The sequence below is a fragment of the Passer montanus genome, unplaced genomic scaffold, assembly GCF_014805655.1.
Source record: "Passer montanus isolate IOZ18808 unplaced genomic scaffold, ASM1480565v1 scaffold11, whole genome shotgun sequence".
Taxonomy (NCBI): Eukaryota; Metazoa; Chordata; class Aves; order Passeriformes; family Passeridae; genus Passer; species Passer montanus.
Window position 1 is genome coordinate 11,700,396 of NW_024357613.1, and position 20,365 is coordinate 11,720,760.

General features: G+C 37.2%; 1 protein-coding gene across 4 annotated transcripts in view; it reads right to left on the reverse strand.

Moving 5' to 3' along the window:
* Positions 1-20,365, reverse strand: part of ORC3 (origin recognition complex subunit 3) — a 35,579-nt gene that overhangs the window by 13,054 nt on the left and 2,160 nt on the right. For 2 of the 4 annotated variants that reach the window (XM_039725571.1, XM_039725563.1), the window contains exons 2-13: positions 19,903-19,957; positions 18,081-18,178; positions 14,460-14,604; positions 13,083-13,187; positions 12,187-12,341; positions 11,116-11,246; positions 9,322-9,481; positions 8,411-8,524; positions 7,240-7,373; positions 6,682-6,745; positions 3,620-3,736; positions 2,632-2,711 (exon numbers count right to left, since the gene is read on the reverse strand). In XM_039725571.1, the coding sequence (XP_039581505.1) occupies positions 2,632-2,711; positions 3,620-3,736; positions 6,682-6,745; positions 7,240-7,373; positions 8,411-8,524; positions 9,322-9,481; positions 11,116-11,246; positions 12,187-12,341; positions 13,083-13,187; positions 14,460-14,604; positions 18,081-18,178; positions 19,903-19,957 (1,358 nt within the window). The remainder of the gene's footprint in view (positions 1-2,631; positions 2,712-3,619; positions 3,737-6,681; positions 6,746-7,239; positions 7,374-8,410; positions 8,525-9,321; positions 9,482-11,115; positions 11,247-12,186; positions 12,342-13,082; positions 13,188-14,459; positions 14,605-18,080; positions 18,179-19,902; positions 19,958-20,365) is intronic. The other 2 variants (XM_039725545.1, XM_039725554.1) reach the window with 1 other exon arrangement.

The window sequence follows — 20,365 nt, forward strand, 5'->3', positions numbered from 1 at the left end:
CAGCAGGGTGAAGATTTTAATTTGGTGAGGAGTCAGGCTCAAAGCAGGAAGGAAGATCTCAGATTACCAAAAGGCAGTAAATAAATCTAACTCTGATTATTCAGACAAGTTATCCAAAAGATGGGAAGCTACAACGAAGTCTACAGAAACTGCTTCTGAATGCTGAAGAGGGAAATCACCTCTTGTGATCACGAAGCGATACCATGCTGGTCAGCACCGGTCACAGAAGGGCAGGACTGTGATAAGCAGCATGTGATGAAAAGCCATCCATAATAAGCAGACAAAAAGAGAGTACAATATCTAGACAGAAGGCAATAGGGCAGACAGTCCTTGAAGTTTTGCCACCCAAAAGGTTGATGAGATTTCCCAGCCAGTTAGCTCCACATAACCAATCGAGTGAGACGCTCTCCAATCTTCTTGTGATGGAATTAATGCAAAATGAACTAAAGCTCACACATTCTCTGCTGCCCCATGGCATCTTTTAGACTCTGGAAAACTCAGGTAGAGCATCTTCTTGTGATGGAATTAATGCAAAAACACATTCTCTGCTGCCCCATGGCATCTTTTAGACTCTGGAAAACTCAGGTAGAGTAACTACTGGCTAGACTGCTCGAGTTGGATTACCCTGAAATATCATTTTTGGCAAGAGCACTTCTAGCAGAAGGCATAAAAGCCTGTCCAGGAAAAGGCTGAAGCAGAGAAGCCAGTCACAAAAGAAACACAATTCAGAAACTTAAAACCTTACATTCAAACAGAATTCATAAAAGGCAAAAGAGGTACTTTGTTAGAAAATGAGAAATAAGCTGATTTAAAGCTTCTCTATTTTATACTTTCTAAATACAAGGAAAAAAAATGGATTCCAGAAAAACAGTGAAAAGGACTAAGGGATGGGGAAGGATGAACACAAGGATAGCAACAGGTGATGTGACTCCCAGGAAAGTAGAGATATTAAGGAACAGTGAGTTAAATTTGAGCAAAAGAGGAAAAAAAAGATTGTGAGTAGAAGGGGAAAGACCACATTTTACAGTTTTTTTCTAAAAGGTAACAGCAAGCTTCTATATAGAAAAAGCAGAGGCAAGAGAAATTATTATTAAAAAGGCAAACAGAAGTTAAAAGCTGAAAAAATAACAGTAACAGCTAAGTTACTGTTACTAAGTTACTTCCTCAAGTAATTGAAGAAGTTCTGTTGGACAAGTTTTGCTACGAAAATGACAGAATTTCTGAATTTAAGAAAAAAAAAATCATAGAATCACCATCTATGAAAGCAGTGACCATGATGATCACTGTAATCACTGTATTTCCAGCAGAGGCTCCCACAGTGAGAGCCAGGACCAGAAGAACAACAGGAGGGAGATGAACAGATAAGAACAAAAGGGGAGCAAGCCAGAATCTGATGGCAGCACCAGCTTTGAGATAGGAGAAGAGACAGCTGAATTCAGAGAGGATGAAATCAAATTAAACAAAGGAGAAGAAAAAGGAGAGGGGAGAAAAGGCCAAGTTATTAAGAGATTACAGACAGACAGTAGAGAAAGCAGAATGACACATTTTTGGCCAAGAGCTGAGCAGTGACTGAGTGCTGTCAAGATTCAGGTAAATTAGAGAAGGAACACAAAGGAAAGACTGCAGAAATGACAACTCAAGCATGTAATCCTTTCAGACTGATGCGGGTAAAGAACACAGAAAAGTGGCTATGTGCAAGAACCACTCAGGATGGCAAAGCTACAGTTTCAAGAGTGTTTCCTTGTGGTGTATCAGCCCAGAAAGCTACCCTCCATCCACCACCGAAATGGTTTTTCTGTGCAGTTTTACTGCCAGACACATCAAACCTGAGCAGCTCAGGAGGTCTGGGAGAGGCAGTTACAGTTATGGGGTTGTGTGATGCCAAGGGATCATTTGAATGAGGGCAACTATCAGGAGACAGACATTGCCATGTGTCTGTTGAAAGCACATTTCCAAGTCTTTACCTGCAACACTGCAACTGAAAGGTTTTCTATCAAGAAAACTGGCTTTGACGACTTTGGCATTTTAAACACTGGCAGATAACACAAGTACAGCTTCTTAAAGACTTATGCTCACACTATCAAAAAAAAAACCTCAGTCCCTGTAAAAATTGTTACGGCAAATCAGGAAGAGAAGGAAAGCAGTAAAATAAGAAATAAAGGCCTCAGTCCTATGCTCACACTATCAAAAAAAAAAACTCAGTCCCTGTAAAAATTGTTAAGGCAAATCAGGAAGAGAAGGAAAGCAGTAAAATAAGAAATAAAGGCCTCAGCTACAATTCATTTGGAAGAGATTCTAATTTTCACAAGAGATTAAAATTTAAGACAACTAAAACTAATAATCTGATTGGTATCATACTTTAAAAGACAAAACCCAACTCGTTCTCATTCACTCAAAGTCATCTCAGTAGTTTCAGCAAAATTACTCAGGGCATATGACATATTAGAGCCTGGCTGAATTTCACAGAAATCAGTAGAAAACCAAACTGAAGACAGCAGCCAATTACACTTGCAAACAACCCTAAAACTAGCTGTGAACAGGTAATAGCCTCAGCTTTAAGTTCCAGAATAACTGATGACTGATACTTTCCATGTGTACAGCAGTATTAAAACAAAATGGGAAAAAAATCACCTGGCTAGTTGAAGAGATGACTCATACTCCTCTGTCTCCCACACTCGGTTTTCCAAACAAGCACAGTGCAACTCCCTGATCTGTTATGCAGAAGGTGAAGAAAGGATAAAGTGTTTTATAAAGTAATATGGAAATCTTACAACAAGCTGCTCAAAGCAATATGCAATTCCTTTAGAGCCTGTTTTCCAAAGATGCAGAATGATTGCAAAAGGAATGAGAGCTCTTAATATCTTCCAGAACTAAGCTTCTGCTGGAGACTGTTGCTCTGCACCAGGTTCCAAACATCTAACATTCAGGAGAAGTTAACTGCAGTGAATAGAAAGGAACTCCAATCAAATACCCCAGCTAAAACATCCTTTTGTTCTCATACAGTGGCACAGTTCATGATGCTTTTGTAGTCAGTGACAGATTCTAGTAACAGTATGGAATAAATTGAGAACTGAGAGACAGGTGCACATGCACAGAATATATAATTGCTCTTCTAGTGGAAGAAATTGCTTAGCAGGAAAAGGTGGATTAAATGACATCAGAGCAATAGGACTATTAACAGAGAAATGATCACTATTCCTCCTACAATTGCTTTTTTCTGTACAGAAGGTTGCTAAAAACTCATCTGAATTTGACTAGTGAATTAACAGGTGGTAGAAGTGTGTACACTGTCTGTAATGCATACAGGTAATCTCAGATGTGGGGAAGTCAATGTGGGGATCCTTTTGCTGATCTGTGCATCTGCCTCCTCCTGGAAACTCCTTCCTGTTCACTGACAAGGCATCATCCATGCCAGTAAAGAAACCATACTCTCATCCTCTGCCCACAGAAACAGAGCATCTCTCTCCATTTTAGAAGCAGAGGGCAAAACAGCACATTAATAAACAAAGAGTAAATATTTATTTAACTGTCATACTTTGAGGAAAAAAACAAAAAAGAAAACCAAACCAAAATCACAATAACAACAACCCAACAAGACCCACATATAACAGTACATCACCTGCTTGCCCAAAGGATACTTTGGAAGAGAAGATGTGAAAACATGAAGACATCTCAGAATGGAAACATAATTTTCATGGTAAACATGTAAGTCCTCCAGCAACTTCTGTGTTTCTTCCTACAGTGATAGAATAATTTTAAAACTAATTCTGACATCCATTCAAAACTCCCATAAAGCACTGAAAATTACTCTGAACTTTTGTAGTGTGCTTTGATTTAAATCACCAATTTCAAATTGAGACCATTAAGCAAATGAGCTGTATTTCAACAGTTCACTGCGCTGTCATTGCATCTGGTTACCTTTACTTTCTTCCTCCAGCTCAGCAGAGATTTGGTATTGACTAGCACTATTACTCTACCATTTTCAACTATATTTAGGCCTTTAGACTTGAAATGTCATCTCACAACAATGAGAGTATACACTACTCCTTTAGCAGACAATGAGAAGTTACATAGCTACATTTACTTGAAAATTTGCATTTTTATACTACAAATGCATTAACAAATTTGTTTCTTATATTGTGGGTGGCTGCTGTTTTTATTAGTTATATGTACATAAAAAGACCAGTTCACAGAAAACAAAGAAATATTCAGCTGATTTTCCTATGTGTTTTTAATTTGACTTTTGCTTATTCATGTGTTGAGAACCACAGAAATAAAAAAATCACATTTAAGAAATAGAAATTATTGACTACTGTTACTGAATTTTCTGGATGGCACCACATTATCACTGGCCAGCCATGGAAGCATATATTGCTTCTGGAAAGCCACACTCAAAAATTTTGGTATCTATATTGAAGTCATTTAGTCTTTGTGGTCATTAGATTTAAGTCTGTGAATCAAAAGATCTTCTTTCCTCTGTCTTCAGTCAAAAATAAAGAGGAAAAAAAACACAGAATCCTCTACATATTTAATTCCCCTTTTGCCTAACTCTGAACAAACCATTCCAAATGGAAAGAGAAAAACAAAATAAGCCACTGAAGTTTTCTAGAGGGATAGTGAAACAAAGGGTATTAAAGATAAAAGAAAAGGAAAACCTTGTCTACAGGCAATACAAGAAAGTACAGATGTATGGAAAGAAAAGGTATCATATTGCAAAGACTGAAAGTAACAAAGACAGCGCTACAGAGAGCTTTCTGATGTAAAAAAAAAGTTTTAAATTATTAAAAACATTAACAATCTTTTTCCCCATAGACTTTTTATATCTGGAAATTTAAGAGTCACTGATATAACAACTGTTAAGGCAACCTCTAATACCTTAAGATAGACATTCACAAGTCTGTATTTTAATTTTAAGTAGGATCATTAAGAAAAAAATCGCTACATTAAAAAAGAAAAGAAACAAGTTCTCTCTAATGCTGCTTTATCAACCTTATTTCCCCAAACCCCAAGCATTAACACATCTATACTTCCCTCATCTTGGTCCTAGCTGAAGACAAATATAGTTAATATACATAAATAACAATGTATTTTGCCAAATAAGAAAGTGAAAAGAAACAATCCATTTTAGAAGAGTTTGAAAATGTCATTAGAAGACTATGCAATATTATTTCCAGAACAGAGATAAAAAACAGATTGCCACATTTACATAATTTCAAATTAAATTTGCCATGAAACATTTCAGAAAGATTTGTTAATAATTATGATGTAAAATTGCTTTTAAAATGGATAATTTTAAAGAGGTGAAACTCTTCCACTGCTTATTAAAAAACTGGTAACAACATGGAATATAAATGAGGCTGATAAAATGTACTGCAGGTTTAGGGGCTAAACTGGAAGATTAAGTGACCTTGTGCTAAAACACCAAGTTCACATGAAAGATTACTATAGTGACTTTGAAAGTGTTTCCAAAGCTGGGCATGACATTGTAGATTAGCATGACATCAGAATAAACAGCACCTCATTAATGCAGCAGTAGGACCTTTTTTCCCCAGGCAGAATATTCTGCCAGACTGGCAAGGCAGTAATGGTCCCACCTCTACTGTGGAGATTAGAACAAATGTCTTCAATAAAATCTGTGAGAAGCATCATATGCACCTAAGTATGAGAATTCCAGCTTCCTTCCCAAAGTTAAAAGTTGAGGCTTGTGAATTAAGGGGTGTATTATCAAACATGTAAGGTTGAAAACATGTAAGGTTTAAGCTGATGATTATTCAGCTTTCAAAGCAGGCGTGAATAGAGGGCAAGCGAACAGTTGCTTAAGTAGCTTAAGTTATTTTTGCCAATGAAGACAGTGGATCATAAAATGATGTAAAATCATATCTCATCTTGAATACTGCAACTGTACTTGCCATATTGCTTGCTCCTAACCTCCCCTCCAGCCATTACCATTGTTCTTCACACTTGAAAAAGCTTACACACCAGGCAAGTACCATTTGCCTGACAGGTTACAAATACTTGAAATGAAGAGTCAGGAGAAATCCTTTACCTTCAGCAATGCTTCTACTGGGAGTGGCTCAGATGGTGAAAATAACCAACAGATATTTGTTGGTGAATTCCTAAAGGACTCACAATAGCAGTAGTCTGACTTCAACCCGTTGGCAAAGCTTCAGATAAACATGTAACAAATTAGTTTTAATCCTGTATGAGGTGTGGGGTGAATGTGTGCCTTGGGACACAGGCTCTGCCCTACTGAGTTCAATCAGAAACTATGCAGAGGCTATGAAGGATTAAAAGCTTATGAAATAACCTCCAAGATAACTTACACATGCTTCAAACACTTAATTGACCTTCCAAGAAAGTCAGTCTGGGCAAGCATGAAAAGACCTGGTCATAAATAAACCTTGTATCCTTCTTTTAAAGCAGTTTTATTTCTAGACATAACTAAAAGTTGATGTAAGAAAGTTGTGCAGCTTCACATAAAGGCTGACCTGGCAACCCTAGAGATCTGGAATTCTGATCTGCCAATCCTAATTCCTCACTACTGATCACAAAGCACAGTATGTTCTGTATGAAAGATATTATAAAGAACTCTACATCTTGGTCCTGTATTTTATTATGCTCCACGAAGTGATATATTGGGCAAGTTATTTCTGTTCTCCAAAGACATTCTTAAAATTTTACCTTTAAGAAGCTGTCGTTTGTCAGCAGTTCAATCTGTTTCCCTGACTCTTGCTTTTCCACATACCTTATGGCAGGAAAAAAATATAAAACCAACATAAAATTATAATGTAAAGGAAGATCCTAGGGTTAAAAACATTTAAAAGGCTTATGCTGCTATAAGAAATATGTATCTTTCTTTGGAAAAGTTCAAAAAGGACAGTGAAATCCAACAAGTTGAAAGGCCACTCCAAAACCCTAGAGATTATGCTTCAAATCAGCTTAACAAGCTCAAAAGTGATTTACAGTTTTTTGTCAGAATAACTTGTTTCTGTATTAAGAACAAGAAGAAAAAAAGTAAAATCAAGTGATTACACATCACAGAAGATGTACTCTTTAAACTGGAACATTAAGGCTTCCTGAAATTATTTAGAAATGTCCTTTGTTTGATCAATCTACCTTTGCTATAGAAAATGCACAAATCAGCTACAGTGTTCACAGAACTAATTTACAGATTCTTTTAATCTTTTTTAAAGCAAACTCAATACATGATTGTCCAAAAAATTGTATTTCCACCCTTACCTCCTAAAAGAGGGCAGTCTCCGAATGTTTTCACACTGATCATGTGACAAAGAATAAACTCTCTTCTTAATGTCTGCCACGTGGCAACACAGTACACTGAGAGGCTGGGAATAGAAGTGCTCCACAATACAGAGCTGAAAAACAAACCAAGAACTAGGGATGTTAATAAAATTCAATCTCCCTGCTATATCTACCTTTTAATGCTTCGTTACTACTACATTGCATATACTACAATGGTAGTAATGGTACTCCTTAAAAAATATTAATTACAATTCATAAATATTCCATAAATCATTACAGGACATTGATTATACAGTTGTTCACAGTCACATAATTGCCTTCTTTGCCATATGTGCTATTAATTTTCAGTACCTCAGCTTTCTCCCCCCCTTATGTAACATCACACCTCAATATAATGACATGATGGTGATCTCTTGTATTTATGACTTCAAAAATCTGATCTGAAATTGCTTCATCCTTGAATTCTTTTAACACACAATGACGCAGCCATGCACTGTCAGGTCTAAAACTTGTATTTGCATGTCAGGCCAATGGAGAAGTACTAAACTTTGATGACCCTTTCAAATAAGAGGAGCTGAAACCTATGAAAGCCCACAAAGATCTGTCTTCAAGAAGAGGTACTATGGCCAGGATATTTCTCGTGGCCACATGAAATCATTGAATCTTATATATCAAAAAATCAGAGAAATTCTAAATGCATATGACATTACACAGGCATATTTTACTAGCAGGTTCACACATGGAACTAGGTAAGAGAGAAATAATTCACAATCCTGCATTAAAACAGCTGACAGGGCCTACAAATTCTTCAGAGAATTCTTGTCTGCAATCCACAAAAGCTACAAGGAGACCTAGACACAGAAATATATCTAGATATGAAGAACTATATAAGACAATAAAAAATTAACTATCATGTTCTCTAGAGACTCTTTATGGAAACCCCCTGAGCTCTTCCACTCTGTCTCCTGAGAGAGGGTAAATATAACTCCCACACTGCTACACAACTGCTTGGAGCACAAGTATTACCTCCTCTGAGGCACCAAGTAAATGACTCTGCAGCTCCTATTTCCCTGAAAAGGCAGGAAATGTGCATCCAGAAATTGTGTCAGAGGACACAACCATTATTTGAATTCTTGTTACCATTGCCTACCTGAAATCCTTTGATAAAATTCTGTACAGAAAAATCATGGTACAGGAATATGTTGATGAGAACCTGCAGAACTTTTTCTCCCAGTTTAAAGGGAAACCGGGATGTCAGAAGCAGCTAAAAAGGAGACAAAAATCAAAAACAGGCATAGCAGAAATTCTCTCCAAATCAGTAAAACTTACATACACAACTTGATACAACTCTTAGTTTGTGTTAACATTCAATTAAATGACATACTAAATACACTGCCAGCTTCTAAAAACAGTATTTCTACTGAAATATCCATGCAAAGATTAATTTTGAGTTTATTATTTTACCACATTTTCGTAAGTATCTTTCACTAACACATTTTAAGTTAATTTTGCTTAATGCTATTTTTGTAAAATTACAAATAGAACAGAGACTGCTGTAATAAACAATGATACCACTACTTTCAGCATGTGTAACAGAGATTTTGGAAATCCTGTGCTCTACCAAGAATCCACAGGCACAACAGTTATATGGCTTGAACATATGGATACCTCAGCTAATGTCTGACAGGTGGCAAAACTCAGACTGAACTATATTTTTCAGAATTTTAGCAAAGTTTCAAAGCTATCTTTTTCTGGAACTAAGTGAAACTGAAATCACAGCTTGACTTTAATGAAGAACTGTGAATGTCAAAGTGTAATTGCACAAGGCAATGCAAATGAAAGCTGAAAGCAGGTGTGTATGTGTGTCTCAGTATGAGAAGGGAGCTCTCAGTATTGCACTGCTCTGCAGCTGCAAGTAGAAATATCTGAAATCCACAGCTCTGAGGAACAGAGTCCCTTCCAAAACCTTCAGGCAAACCTGCATTTAAAGACCACATACGTAAACTGTGCTTCAACACACACACACACATACTCCTCATTTCTATTTAGAAAGGGAGTTACCTTGTCAATTAGAGTAGACAGGTGCTCCTTACAGGAAAGGGACTGGAAAAGCTCTATGCACAGCAGAGAGGAAACTGAGTGAGGAAGTAGTCTGTGGATAATCATTGGTGATGTAGCGATTCCAAAAATCAGCACTAGAGGCAATTCATGGATATGCTGACTGGATAATGGGGGAAGAGGAAAAAAAAAGTAATAGTTACATTATAGAAGCTTGTGTAACAAATGCATTATGTTCCTACTACAGCATGGAGCTTCAATGCAGAAAGGGGTAAATTAAAATATTTGCTGCTGATAAGCCAGAAGAGGAATTGGTGTGGAATAAAATTAAAAAGAAAGGATGCTATTTAAAGCCCAAAAGTAGATAAGAAAATGAAATTCCATTTTCAGATTCATATTTCAGAAAGCGGAACAAAAAGCATCATTTCAGTTAGTTTTGTGCTGATCCCACCTTCCCGAAAATTATATTCAGAGAGCCGAGTCTTATAATAGGATTTTTTCAAAGATACAAAGAAAAACTAAGAAGACACATTAAATAGGTAACATCCAAGAAAATTTACACCATTTAATAAATTAAATATGAAATATCTCCAATGTCTGGAGATGAGTGTGTGGTCCAATCACACTTTAAAAAATTTCCAGCTTCTACAGATTAATCTTCTTCTTCAGATATTTGTTTAGGATTTGCTTTAGAAATGAAAATCAGGACTGAATGTATATTCTTTGAGGACAGCATACAATTTATACAAAATACAGTATTTTCGCTGTATTTTCAGTGTTTCCATTTTTAATGGTTTCAAGGAGGTACAAAATATGGTATCTTAAATACCTTCTAGGTTAAAATTGTCAATTTATCCTTTCCTTTGTTTTTGCCACAGCAACTTTTTATTGTTATCTTACAATTACTTTCTTTCTCTAACTTCTCAAAAGAAATTGCTGAAGACAAACATAAAACCAAAAAGCTTAATCTATTACTGTCCACTATTGATAACCTTAGAGAATCTTAAAAAGTAAACAGAACTTGTGATTAACAAATCAGAGGAACCTTTCACATTTGTCCGCTTCACCTTTATTATTAAACATGTTTAAGACTAAGATGAAGACAACAACACAAGGCATACAATTTCTTGCTGGTGGCACAACAAGTGAATTGCTGAGGAACTGCAGCCCCAGTTCTAACAGCTCCAGCCTGGGGACTTAAATGCATGATGCTCTTTTTGAGAGCAGCATGAGGTTTTGATTAGCATGCCTGAGATTACGTTAAGGAAGACAGAAACAGAATTACATTAAGGAAGACAGATTACATTAAAGAAGAACAGAAGTACAGGAGCACCTGAAGTAGTCAGCTGCTGATTAGAGATTCTGGCCAGCTGGGGAAGTTGTATATACACCCTTATTAGTAAGCTAGTGATCTTTAAGCAGCAGCATTACATCAGAAGTCACACAAAAATACATACTGCAAACAATTAAAAATATCTAGACATCTTGAAAATTTACTTTCACATTCACAAATTCTTTAACAACTAGTACCAGTAAATCCTACTATGTGAAGAATTAAATCAACCCCCTGCCTTATCTCAACCTGGCCCTTAGGCACCCTGGTTCACAGTCTCAAGTTTAGCTTTAGCACAATTTACCCTAAAACCTAGCAAGTAGTTTTTTGCTTAATCACTGCTGCAAAGAAGCAGCACCAATATTTGATCCCAATGCTTCATTGATCTAACTGTTAAAATTCAGAACAGCTGCAAATAGAAAATGGGTAAAGGAGTGAAAGAACTAAAGTTTAAGTCACATTACCTGCTGATGAGTATGAAGTCTTGAAGAACTTTTGTGGTGAAACTTTCCATGTCTTTGAAAATGACTACAACTGGAGGATACTGCCAGTGTCTAGAGGAGGAATTTCTTTTTTTGCTTGGAGTTTCTGTTTTCTTTAAAGCCATTAATTAAACATTAATACACAGAAGCCAGCAAAATAAAAAGACTGAATCATATCTATGATATTATAATACTCCAAATTGACGTGACTGACGTTTTGTCAGCTGCATTTATTATTAGCACCTAGAACTGCCATTTCTCTTCCATGTGGCACAGCATGAAGTATGAAGAATAAATAGATTTTAAATACACAGTCCAACAATGTCAAGAATAGCTTTGAGAAACAGAACTGGTGGAGTTCTGTTGGGAATGAGGGAGATTTTAATTGTGTACACAGACATTGCTTATTTTCTCTATCTTTATCCAGTAATAAAAAGAGCATGCACTCAGTACACATTGGTTTATCACAGTGCTCTGATGAAGTCATCAAAAAATCAGCTGTAACTTGTATTCATGACAGAAACAAAACTTAGAACTTCAGTAGCTTTAGCAAACATGAAGATACAAAAACATACAGTAAGGAAAGTGATTTCCTTACTGCTTGCCAATGCAGTGTGGGCTACAGATGACATCATGGCCCACTAGCACTAATACAGTACCTTTGCCCTGGATAGCTGTTCTTCCGTAAAGTTTTGTTTTAATACACAAAATATCTCAGCACTCCTGGGAGAAAAGCATCTGGCATGAAGCTGATACTGCATTTTAAGCTTCCAGTTCCCAATTAAACATATGATAAAATAGTACTTGCTTGTGTTTCAGAATTCTGACATTCATACATCATCAGTAACTAACTCCACATTGGTTCTATGTGCCACATATTATATCCAAATCACCTCAATACCACATTATTTTTAAAAAATTAACCTTTGGCATTTTCTCACAGAAAGATGAGTCATTAAATTTCTGTTTTAAACACAACGCTGAGCTATTAAATTTCTGTTTTAAAGGTCAGGCATTTTGATTAACTGGGGATAAAAAACACCAACAACATACCTTTGTTACACTGTCATACCAGCTGATAAGAGAAGTCATTGAACAACGTATTCTATTCTGTGAAACCTGCACACAGTCCTCATCTTCCAGTGAGTCCACATCTATATCGCAGTTCATCAGCTGCCCCATCAGCTTCTGCATCAGATTTTTCACACCTTCACAAAACATTTTTAGAAATGTGGTAAAGACACTTGGTTATCTGGCGACACTTCTCTGTCTCATACTATAAAAAAACTAACCCAAAGTTATTAGTCATTATTTTCCACATTTCTAATTATTCTCCTTCTCACTCCAGAATGCACATTTTATGCTCCTGAAAGCATTAATGATATGCATGCTGCTCATGCAATTTGCCTAATGGCAACAACTGAGGTTAAGATGTTGGTCTTCCATCTTTACCTGAGCTCCAGCCATATGCTTTTAAGAGTGGCCTAGAAATAAGTAAGGCAGCCACTCCACAGAACTGAGGATGCTGCCACATGTAATTGCAATCTTTTTACTTAAAAAATAAAAAAGGAGAAAGGAGGGTGGGGCAATTTTATTCTGCCACTCTCTTGCTAAATAATGTGACTATAAGCATTTAAAAAGTGGAATGCAGACATCCACTGTCCAAATAAACAAGAAGAAAACCAACCTACAACATCAACATGCAACACTCTAAGCAGCATGTTCTTTTAACTGTTATGCTACAGCTAAGGAGCATTTCAATCTTCAGTGTTTCAAACTGAACTGGATACCTCTCAAAATACAGTAGGCTGTATTACTGCTCTGCTTACATAGGTTTGAGCAAATCTTTGGAAAGTCTTCAGGATCCCTCTGTCCATTACTCTTGCATTTAGGGGCAAAAGCTAGAATTCCTTATGCAAAAGAAGCAGCTATACTATTGAAGTATTTACCTGGGCAATCTTTGGCTTCCAGCAAGGCTACATAAGGAGTAATATTATCCCGAAGGACATCTGAGAGACCTCGGAAAGTCAAGTCATGATCTGTAACATTTACACCTAGAAAAATAAAAAAGGACAAATTTTTAAGGGCATTTTTCCCATGACTCACGAGCACAATGATTAGACAATAAACTGAACCGTAGACAAAAAACAGAAGATACCTCAAATATTTAAGGAAAGAATTAAAAGTATCACATCAGCTGTGAGGGAAGATGAAAAACTAGCACAAGATTAGACATGTATGTTGACAGACCCTGATTAAGAGAAACAGGGAGTCACTGTGAATACCCTTCATCATATAGCTTGGTGGTGTTTTTAAAAGAAAGTTTTCCAAGGGTGCAAACCTGCAGGAAGCAGGATTGGTTTTCTAACATCCCTCAGAAGCCATCCACAGCCATGTGAGGCCTGCAGACAAGAAGTTAAATTTACCTTCTATAGAAGAATACTGTATCCATACCTGGATCCTCTCATGCCTCATGTAAAGAGGGAAATTACTGTAAATTGCTGTGAAACTCAGTTTGAATTCACTATGAACTACTTAGTATTTACTGCCTTTGTTAATATCCTTAATCAACAACAACAAAAAAAAAAAAGAACAAGCCCCTCCAGGAGGCAATTCAGAACTTTGTCCACAGAAATATTTGAAGCAGTAGTTTTTCACTTTCTATTACCTACAAAAGTAGAGTACTGTCCACTCTTTGTTGGTGCCTACATGGTAAGTTTGAAGCACAGGCCTGATTTTAATTTCCCTAAAATAAGCCACTTAAAATGTAATCAACTTGCCTTAAATCAGGTTTATAGGATTTATAGGTATAAACCTCTGAAAGAAAAGAGAACAGAAGAAAAAAAAACAAAACAAAAACTTCAGAACTTCACTAATTTCATCTCCAGCTATTTTTCCTCCCTGTGCTCTTTTCCCAAAATAAAGACACTACTTTCCTTCATGTAAAGTTGCACTGCAAGAACACTTATCAGAAATACAGAAGCTATATAATTCCCATGGTTAAGCTGTAGGAACCACCAAGCATGCTGGTGGCAGCAACAGGGATGTAATCAAAGTTATCTCCAGTGCCTCAAACAAAAAAAACCTCAAATCCCTACCAGCTGCATAAGAGAGACCTGTAGGGGAGTTGTTGACTTACTGGACTATTAAGTAACATAAACAAAAGGGGAAGGAGGTTTTATCTGACTTCCTTCTCCCTGCCCAATCTCTTCTGTTGACATATTTGAGGCTGATATTGCTCACAGTAATTGATGGGACTCTCTAAGTTTCTGTGTCTGTGAGATTTAATCAGATGTACATTACAAAAAATATCTTCAAAAAATTACCTAGGACAAGAGCTGCAGTAGGGATTTCTCTGAACTTCATCTTGCAAGTCCATTCTGTTGTCTTCTCTTGAAAGTCAGAATGAGACCGGCTTAAAAAACTCAGCAGATTATCAAGCAACTGCTTATTCAAGTTTTCCTGTATTTGCTGTAAACATACACAGAGAGAATTTATCTGTAAAAACGTGAAAACACCACTGCATCTTCCTTTTTCTACTCTTTCCTGCATAATCTTTAACCCTTAAAATCCCAGGATTTTAAATTTTCCTGTCATCTGTATAAACCACACTAATTTATTAACTGTGTGGCAAATACCATTTCCCATCTTGGAACTTCTGGTCAAGTGCCTCAAGAATAATTTGAAAAGCAAGTGAGCTTAACTGTGTTGTCACACCACAGGATTTAAAAAAGGAGAAAAAACCAACATACTGACAAAGCCTCAGTGATTTAGGCAGAAAAAAACCCCAATATAATTAGTTTCTGGAACAATGTCCATGGAAATTCCTATTCTTCCTTCTCACAAAACACCTGTAAACATTCTTCTGAGAGATCTAAATGAGAGCAAATATTCTGCTCTTCCAAATCTAATTCAGGATAAAAGAAGTAAAAACAGAATTAAAGGAAATCATTAAATATGTTTTATAGGAAAAAATACTAAACCACGTGACTCCAATGTTTGCTACACTGTCTTTTGACATTCAGGACTATTTTCACACAACAATCTGTATAAGCAGGAACATATAACAAGTTGAGAAAAAGTGGGGGTGGGGGGGGCGGAATAAAACTTTTTAAAAGCAAATATACATCAGTAGTACTTTGTGTTTCTTTTTTCTTTTCTGTGTGCCTTTGATAGTCTGTCCCTAAACGAAGACATGCCTTGTGCTAGAACAGACAAAAACCTCCTGTACTCTGAAGTTCAGGATATCAATGTATACTCTAGAACACACATGTTAGAAACAAGATTAAACCCTTGGTCCAAACAAAATCATCATCAAGATTTATTAGCAACAAAAAGTAACACACAGAGCTGTGAACTTGATTTTAAGCAAAGAGGCAAAGGCTGCCTCTATCAGCATTGAAGAGGCCAGTATCAATGGTCACATCTCCAGGAGATTGCACATGATGCCTGCTCAATAGCCTGAACTCCATTTCCATAATACAGAAGAGCTTCTGTTGGTATCCTAAACAAATGATAAAACTGTACATAAAATATTTTTCATCCTCTCCTTATTGAAGAATATTCTTCTGGGCTTTCTGATGTTGATTGTGCAGCTCAGAACTCCTACCTGATAAATCCTACACAACGCAGAACAAATTGTAACATGACATTTTGGAAAGAATTTACAACATCAGCATTATAACACCATTGTAACAATTCCTGTATCACCACAGATTCTTTAACAATCCTCTGAGCTTCTGGTTCAGATTCCATCAAACCCTATACTTCCTGTGATCACTACTGTTTTTGCTAAGCTGACCTAACAAGAACCTCAGTTCTGACTCTGCATGATTACAGTATATATTATTTCTTACATCATGCACTTGTGACAATGGAATTCAGTCTGCCACAGCATCAAACATTTACCTAGCTTTCTTAAAATACATCAGTCTTTTCTTGTCAAAATAACTTTGTTAATAGCATTGTTTTAATAATGTTCCAGAAAGTTCACCAGGCTGCTTTGCATCTCAAGTGACCAAGTCATTTACTTCTATGGCATTCTTACTCTGGAAAAGTCACGGGAACTGGAAGTTCAGTTACTGCCATAACACCTGGTTTTGTCATGACTATTTGTTATGTGGTCTAAAAACCATTATCTTCATATTAGAACAAAAATTACTGTATTTTAGCCCTGCACTTTGCTTTTTTTTCTAGCCCAGATCCTGGTAGAACAAACTCTTGTCTCAGAGCAGAAGAATGCTATGAGATTTACAACAACATTTGCAGGGCCATTTCTGACACCAGGAGTCAAAACTGGAATACACTGCAATACTGAAACCAAAAAACAACTAGAATTCACCTTCTAAAAACAAAGGGTAGTTCCTGCCAAACTTCTGCCAGCTTTTAATTGTGAGAAGCACCAGATAACAGATGCTGCTGTCACAACCACGGCACAGTTTATGATGGACATACAAAGGCCAAGAATGCTCTACAACAAAGTGCCTTGGAGGGCAAATCTCCTTCTGAACACCTCAGGCAGTGAACCAGGAAAACACCAGTGCAAGCAACAAGGCCTGCCAAAAAATCAGCAGGCAGCAGTGCCCTGGCAAAACCTTTGGAGAATGTCCTGCTAGGCTCCCTTATCATGCTACCAGAGCTCCTAGAATAAAAGCCCAAACCAGCAAGCCCCATGCTTCCATGTACTCTGCCACTGGTCAGGTTTGCTACACTAAGGTTTGAAAACACCTAAGAAATGAAATCCTGACTAGCTAAAGCCCTCACCTGCCTGGCCTGACCTCACAGATGATGCTGCTTTGAAGAGTTCACACTAGAGACCTTCTAAGGCCCCTTCCAACCTAAATTACCACACTATTTTTGATGGAAGAACAACCATCAGCTCTGTGTTTGCCAACAGTAGAATAAAAGGATGATAATTCAAAACTCAGTAGGAAAGATACCACTGATACACCAGAGGCAGTATGAAGAAAATTCTCTGCATAGCAGCAGAAATAACTTCAGGAAATCTGCCCTTGGGCAATTAAAACTCTAAAATATGCTCGTATCAATATGTCAGTATAGGAGGAATTGTCTTCCATCAGGAGGAGTAAGACCAGAAGAAAGTATCTGGAAAACTCCTAACAGTCTGAAAGAAAACAAGGGTAGGAACAAAATTAGAGGAATTTATGAGCTTAGCCCAAGGGTCCAGATTTTATGTTACATCCATCTGACTTCTACAGCACATCCCAAAACAAACTTTAGGAAAAAAATTCTCCTAATTCTCTATAGAGCCCAAGGCAAGCAGAGGAATATGGAATACTTTCCCAGAATCCATGACACTGCACAGAGGAGGGAAGGAAATCTCTGCTGTATGGAAGCAATTATTCATAGCATAATGCAAGCCAGCTGGCTATAGGGACACAACAACAGCATGCCATGTAACACACAACAGTCAGGAGGCCACAGTTCAGTAGGAAATTCACTCTGATCCCATTCACACCAGCCATACTAATTCAATAGGCCATATTTGAGCAGTGTCATTCCATATTTGACATCCATGCAGCTGTGTTCACATAAATCCATTGTGAATCCTGGGCTGCTGTGTATGAATTCTGGAACACTCAGGTCAAGACCAGCCTAAAATCCTCAAAGGGCTGGCAAGCATTAACTGAACTAAAACAGCAGTATGCCAGGAGTTAATAAAGAAGACAATTAGTAGGAAGAGAAGCTTAGAAGCAGCAGCTTGAAGCTGCAGAAGTGTACAGTTCAGTGGTTACAAGTAATGTGTACTTGATGCATCTATTATTACTACTTTATATTCTGGACAGCCAATATTTCTGGCCCCTCCCATTGCTTTAACTATGTGGCCATACACTTTTAAGCATGTCAAAAAGATCCCCAGAAACAAAGAAGCAAGCAGCACTGTTACAAATGCAAAGCACCACTTTAGTGTGAGGCACGAGACTCACCTCTGTTTCAGATTTGATCTGGTTCCATAAAGCCTGACAGGTGACAAACCGTAGCTCAGTGTCCTCTGAATCATTGCTTGTGCTTCTGAAATCATGAGCTGGAAACACAGAAAGCAAAGGAAAGCACAAATAAGCTCATGAAAACAAGACTTTTTTCCCCTGAGAATAAGAAAAGGATCCAACTGTACATATGTATTTCAGGCAGATGGCTTTTCTCTTAAGCAATTAATTAATTGCTGGCATTTAGTAGAATAAGCAAGAGAACACGCAGAATTGCCCAAGTATAAGGGACAAAAGGTAAAGAAGAGACTTCTATCTCAGGTCCTACATAAGCTAAAGACTAAATCAGAGCAAACAGCCTTTATTATTAAACAAACATAAACATCATCATCATCTTGCCCTTGTTTCAGAAATCTCTGTGGGTCCACTTGGCTGCCATTCAATGGAGCACCTGCAGTGGCTTGATCTCCAGAAAAGAGCCAGCTGATGAGCATAATCTCCTAAAGCACTAAACCCACCCAAAATAGGTCTGTAAATGACAAATGAGACATCCCTCCACCTCCATTTTCATTGTCTCCTCTATCACCTCATTTGTACCCCTAAGAAAAATCACTTAGAATACATAACCAACTCTGATACACAGATCTTGGACTTTGAGTTGAAGAAAATCCAGCCAACACTTTATCTGGTAACATACCAAGGCATAACATCCTTTTTCACTACCAAAAGTCAAACTATGGGTGCAAATGTCCTCAAAAGGCCTCTTGTGGGGTGTGACAGTATTATCTACTATTGATGCAGAGGAGTTCCACAACTAAAACTTCCCATTGGACTGGACTGTGCTTCCAGACTGGACAGATGCACATCCAAGTACACGTTTTAGAACACCCCTCTAACCAGCTGCTGTGAAACTGTGTGTTCTGTCTCTCTCTTTTAGGGCTAGTCCACTCAAATTTATTTTTCCACCTCAAAGCACTTGCTAACTAGAACAATATGCTTAGTAGTTTATCCAAGCATATGTAATCTCACAAAAACAAAAACATAATACCCAGTAAGGGTTAAAATTTCAATGTGGTCTAAGTGCACAGGCCTTGGTTCCTGCAATGACAAAAAATCCAAGCTCATTACTTTCCTCTCCATCTTTTTATATAAATTGTCAAACCTTTTGACAGCTCTAATGATGACAAAAGTAGTTTAACCTGGGAATAAAAACAGTAAGTTTCCCAACTGAGTCCCAAATAGCAATTATTTAAGATACATTATTTCTGGTTCCAAGAAGAGTCAGTCCCCAAATGTGCATACACATCTAGAGAAAATGTATAGCAAATATTTGCTATCCACAGCAAATACTAGTGGACAGAAGCCACAAATGGCTTTTCCTCCTTCTTTTCCAAAAGAAACTTAGGCAAAACACCTAATGTATTCTGTACATACAATACCCAGGATGTGAGATTTATGGATGGGATATAATTTCTGACTCCCACAGCTTAAAAAGGGCTCATTCAGACCTTCAAGTGAATTGTTTTTGTCTGTTAGCAAAAAACTTATGGTAGCATGATGACAAGTTCTCTTGTAAAAAAAAAAGTGCAAAGACAAAGATGGCTATACAATCTTGATTGCTGGAGATGAGAAAAACCCAGCATTTACTCTAGCCAGTAATTTGCTTGCATTCCTCTGAAGAAATGAGTTTTCAGCAACCAAGCAGTAAGGGAAAACCTCACACAGCTATGACAGAACTCATGATATGAACTCAATCAGATATGATGAGCCTTTCAGGATTAACCCTTCTCAAAAACAGAAACATAAATGAAAATGTACTAACCTGTTTTATCAGACAATCTTCTCTTCTTGGTACTTGGTTTAAAAACAAAGCAGCCCTAGAGAACAGCAAAAAAAACCCCAAACAGACTTCAATACAAGCATCAATCTGACTGGCTCCAGAGGCCACTTTATTGTTCTTTTATTTCAGTGCTCCATTAAACCAATAATTTGCACTGAATTGCCAGCCTCTTAAGAATATCAAGTTACATATTGTCCCTTTGTATTCGTGTTTCAAGCTGGAACACTAGTGGAAGCAGTAATCCAGCACACTTGTTAGGAACTTTTTCATCTTTCCACTATGTTTTGCAATTCAACCATCAACTGAGCCAGCAGCAGATTCTTTAAATGTCTCAAAACCTCCAAGAGGTTTAGAATTAAAAAGAAATTATTCCCTGGGGACACATCAGTACGGTTTTCTCAGTACAGTTTCAGTTAAGTACAAAACAAAAGGTAAGAGGCAGAGA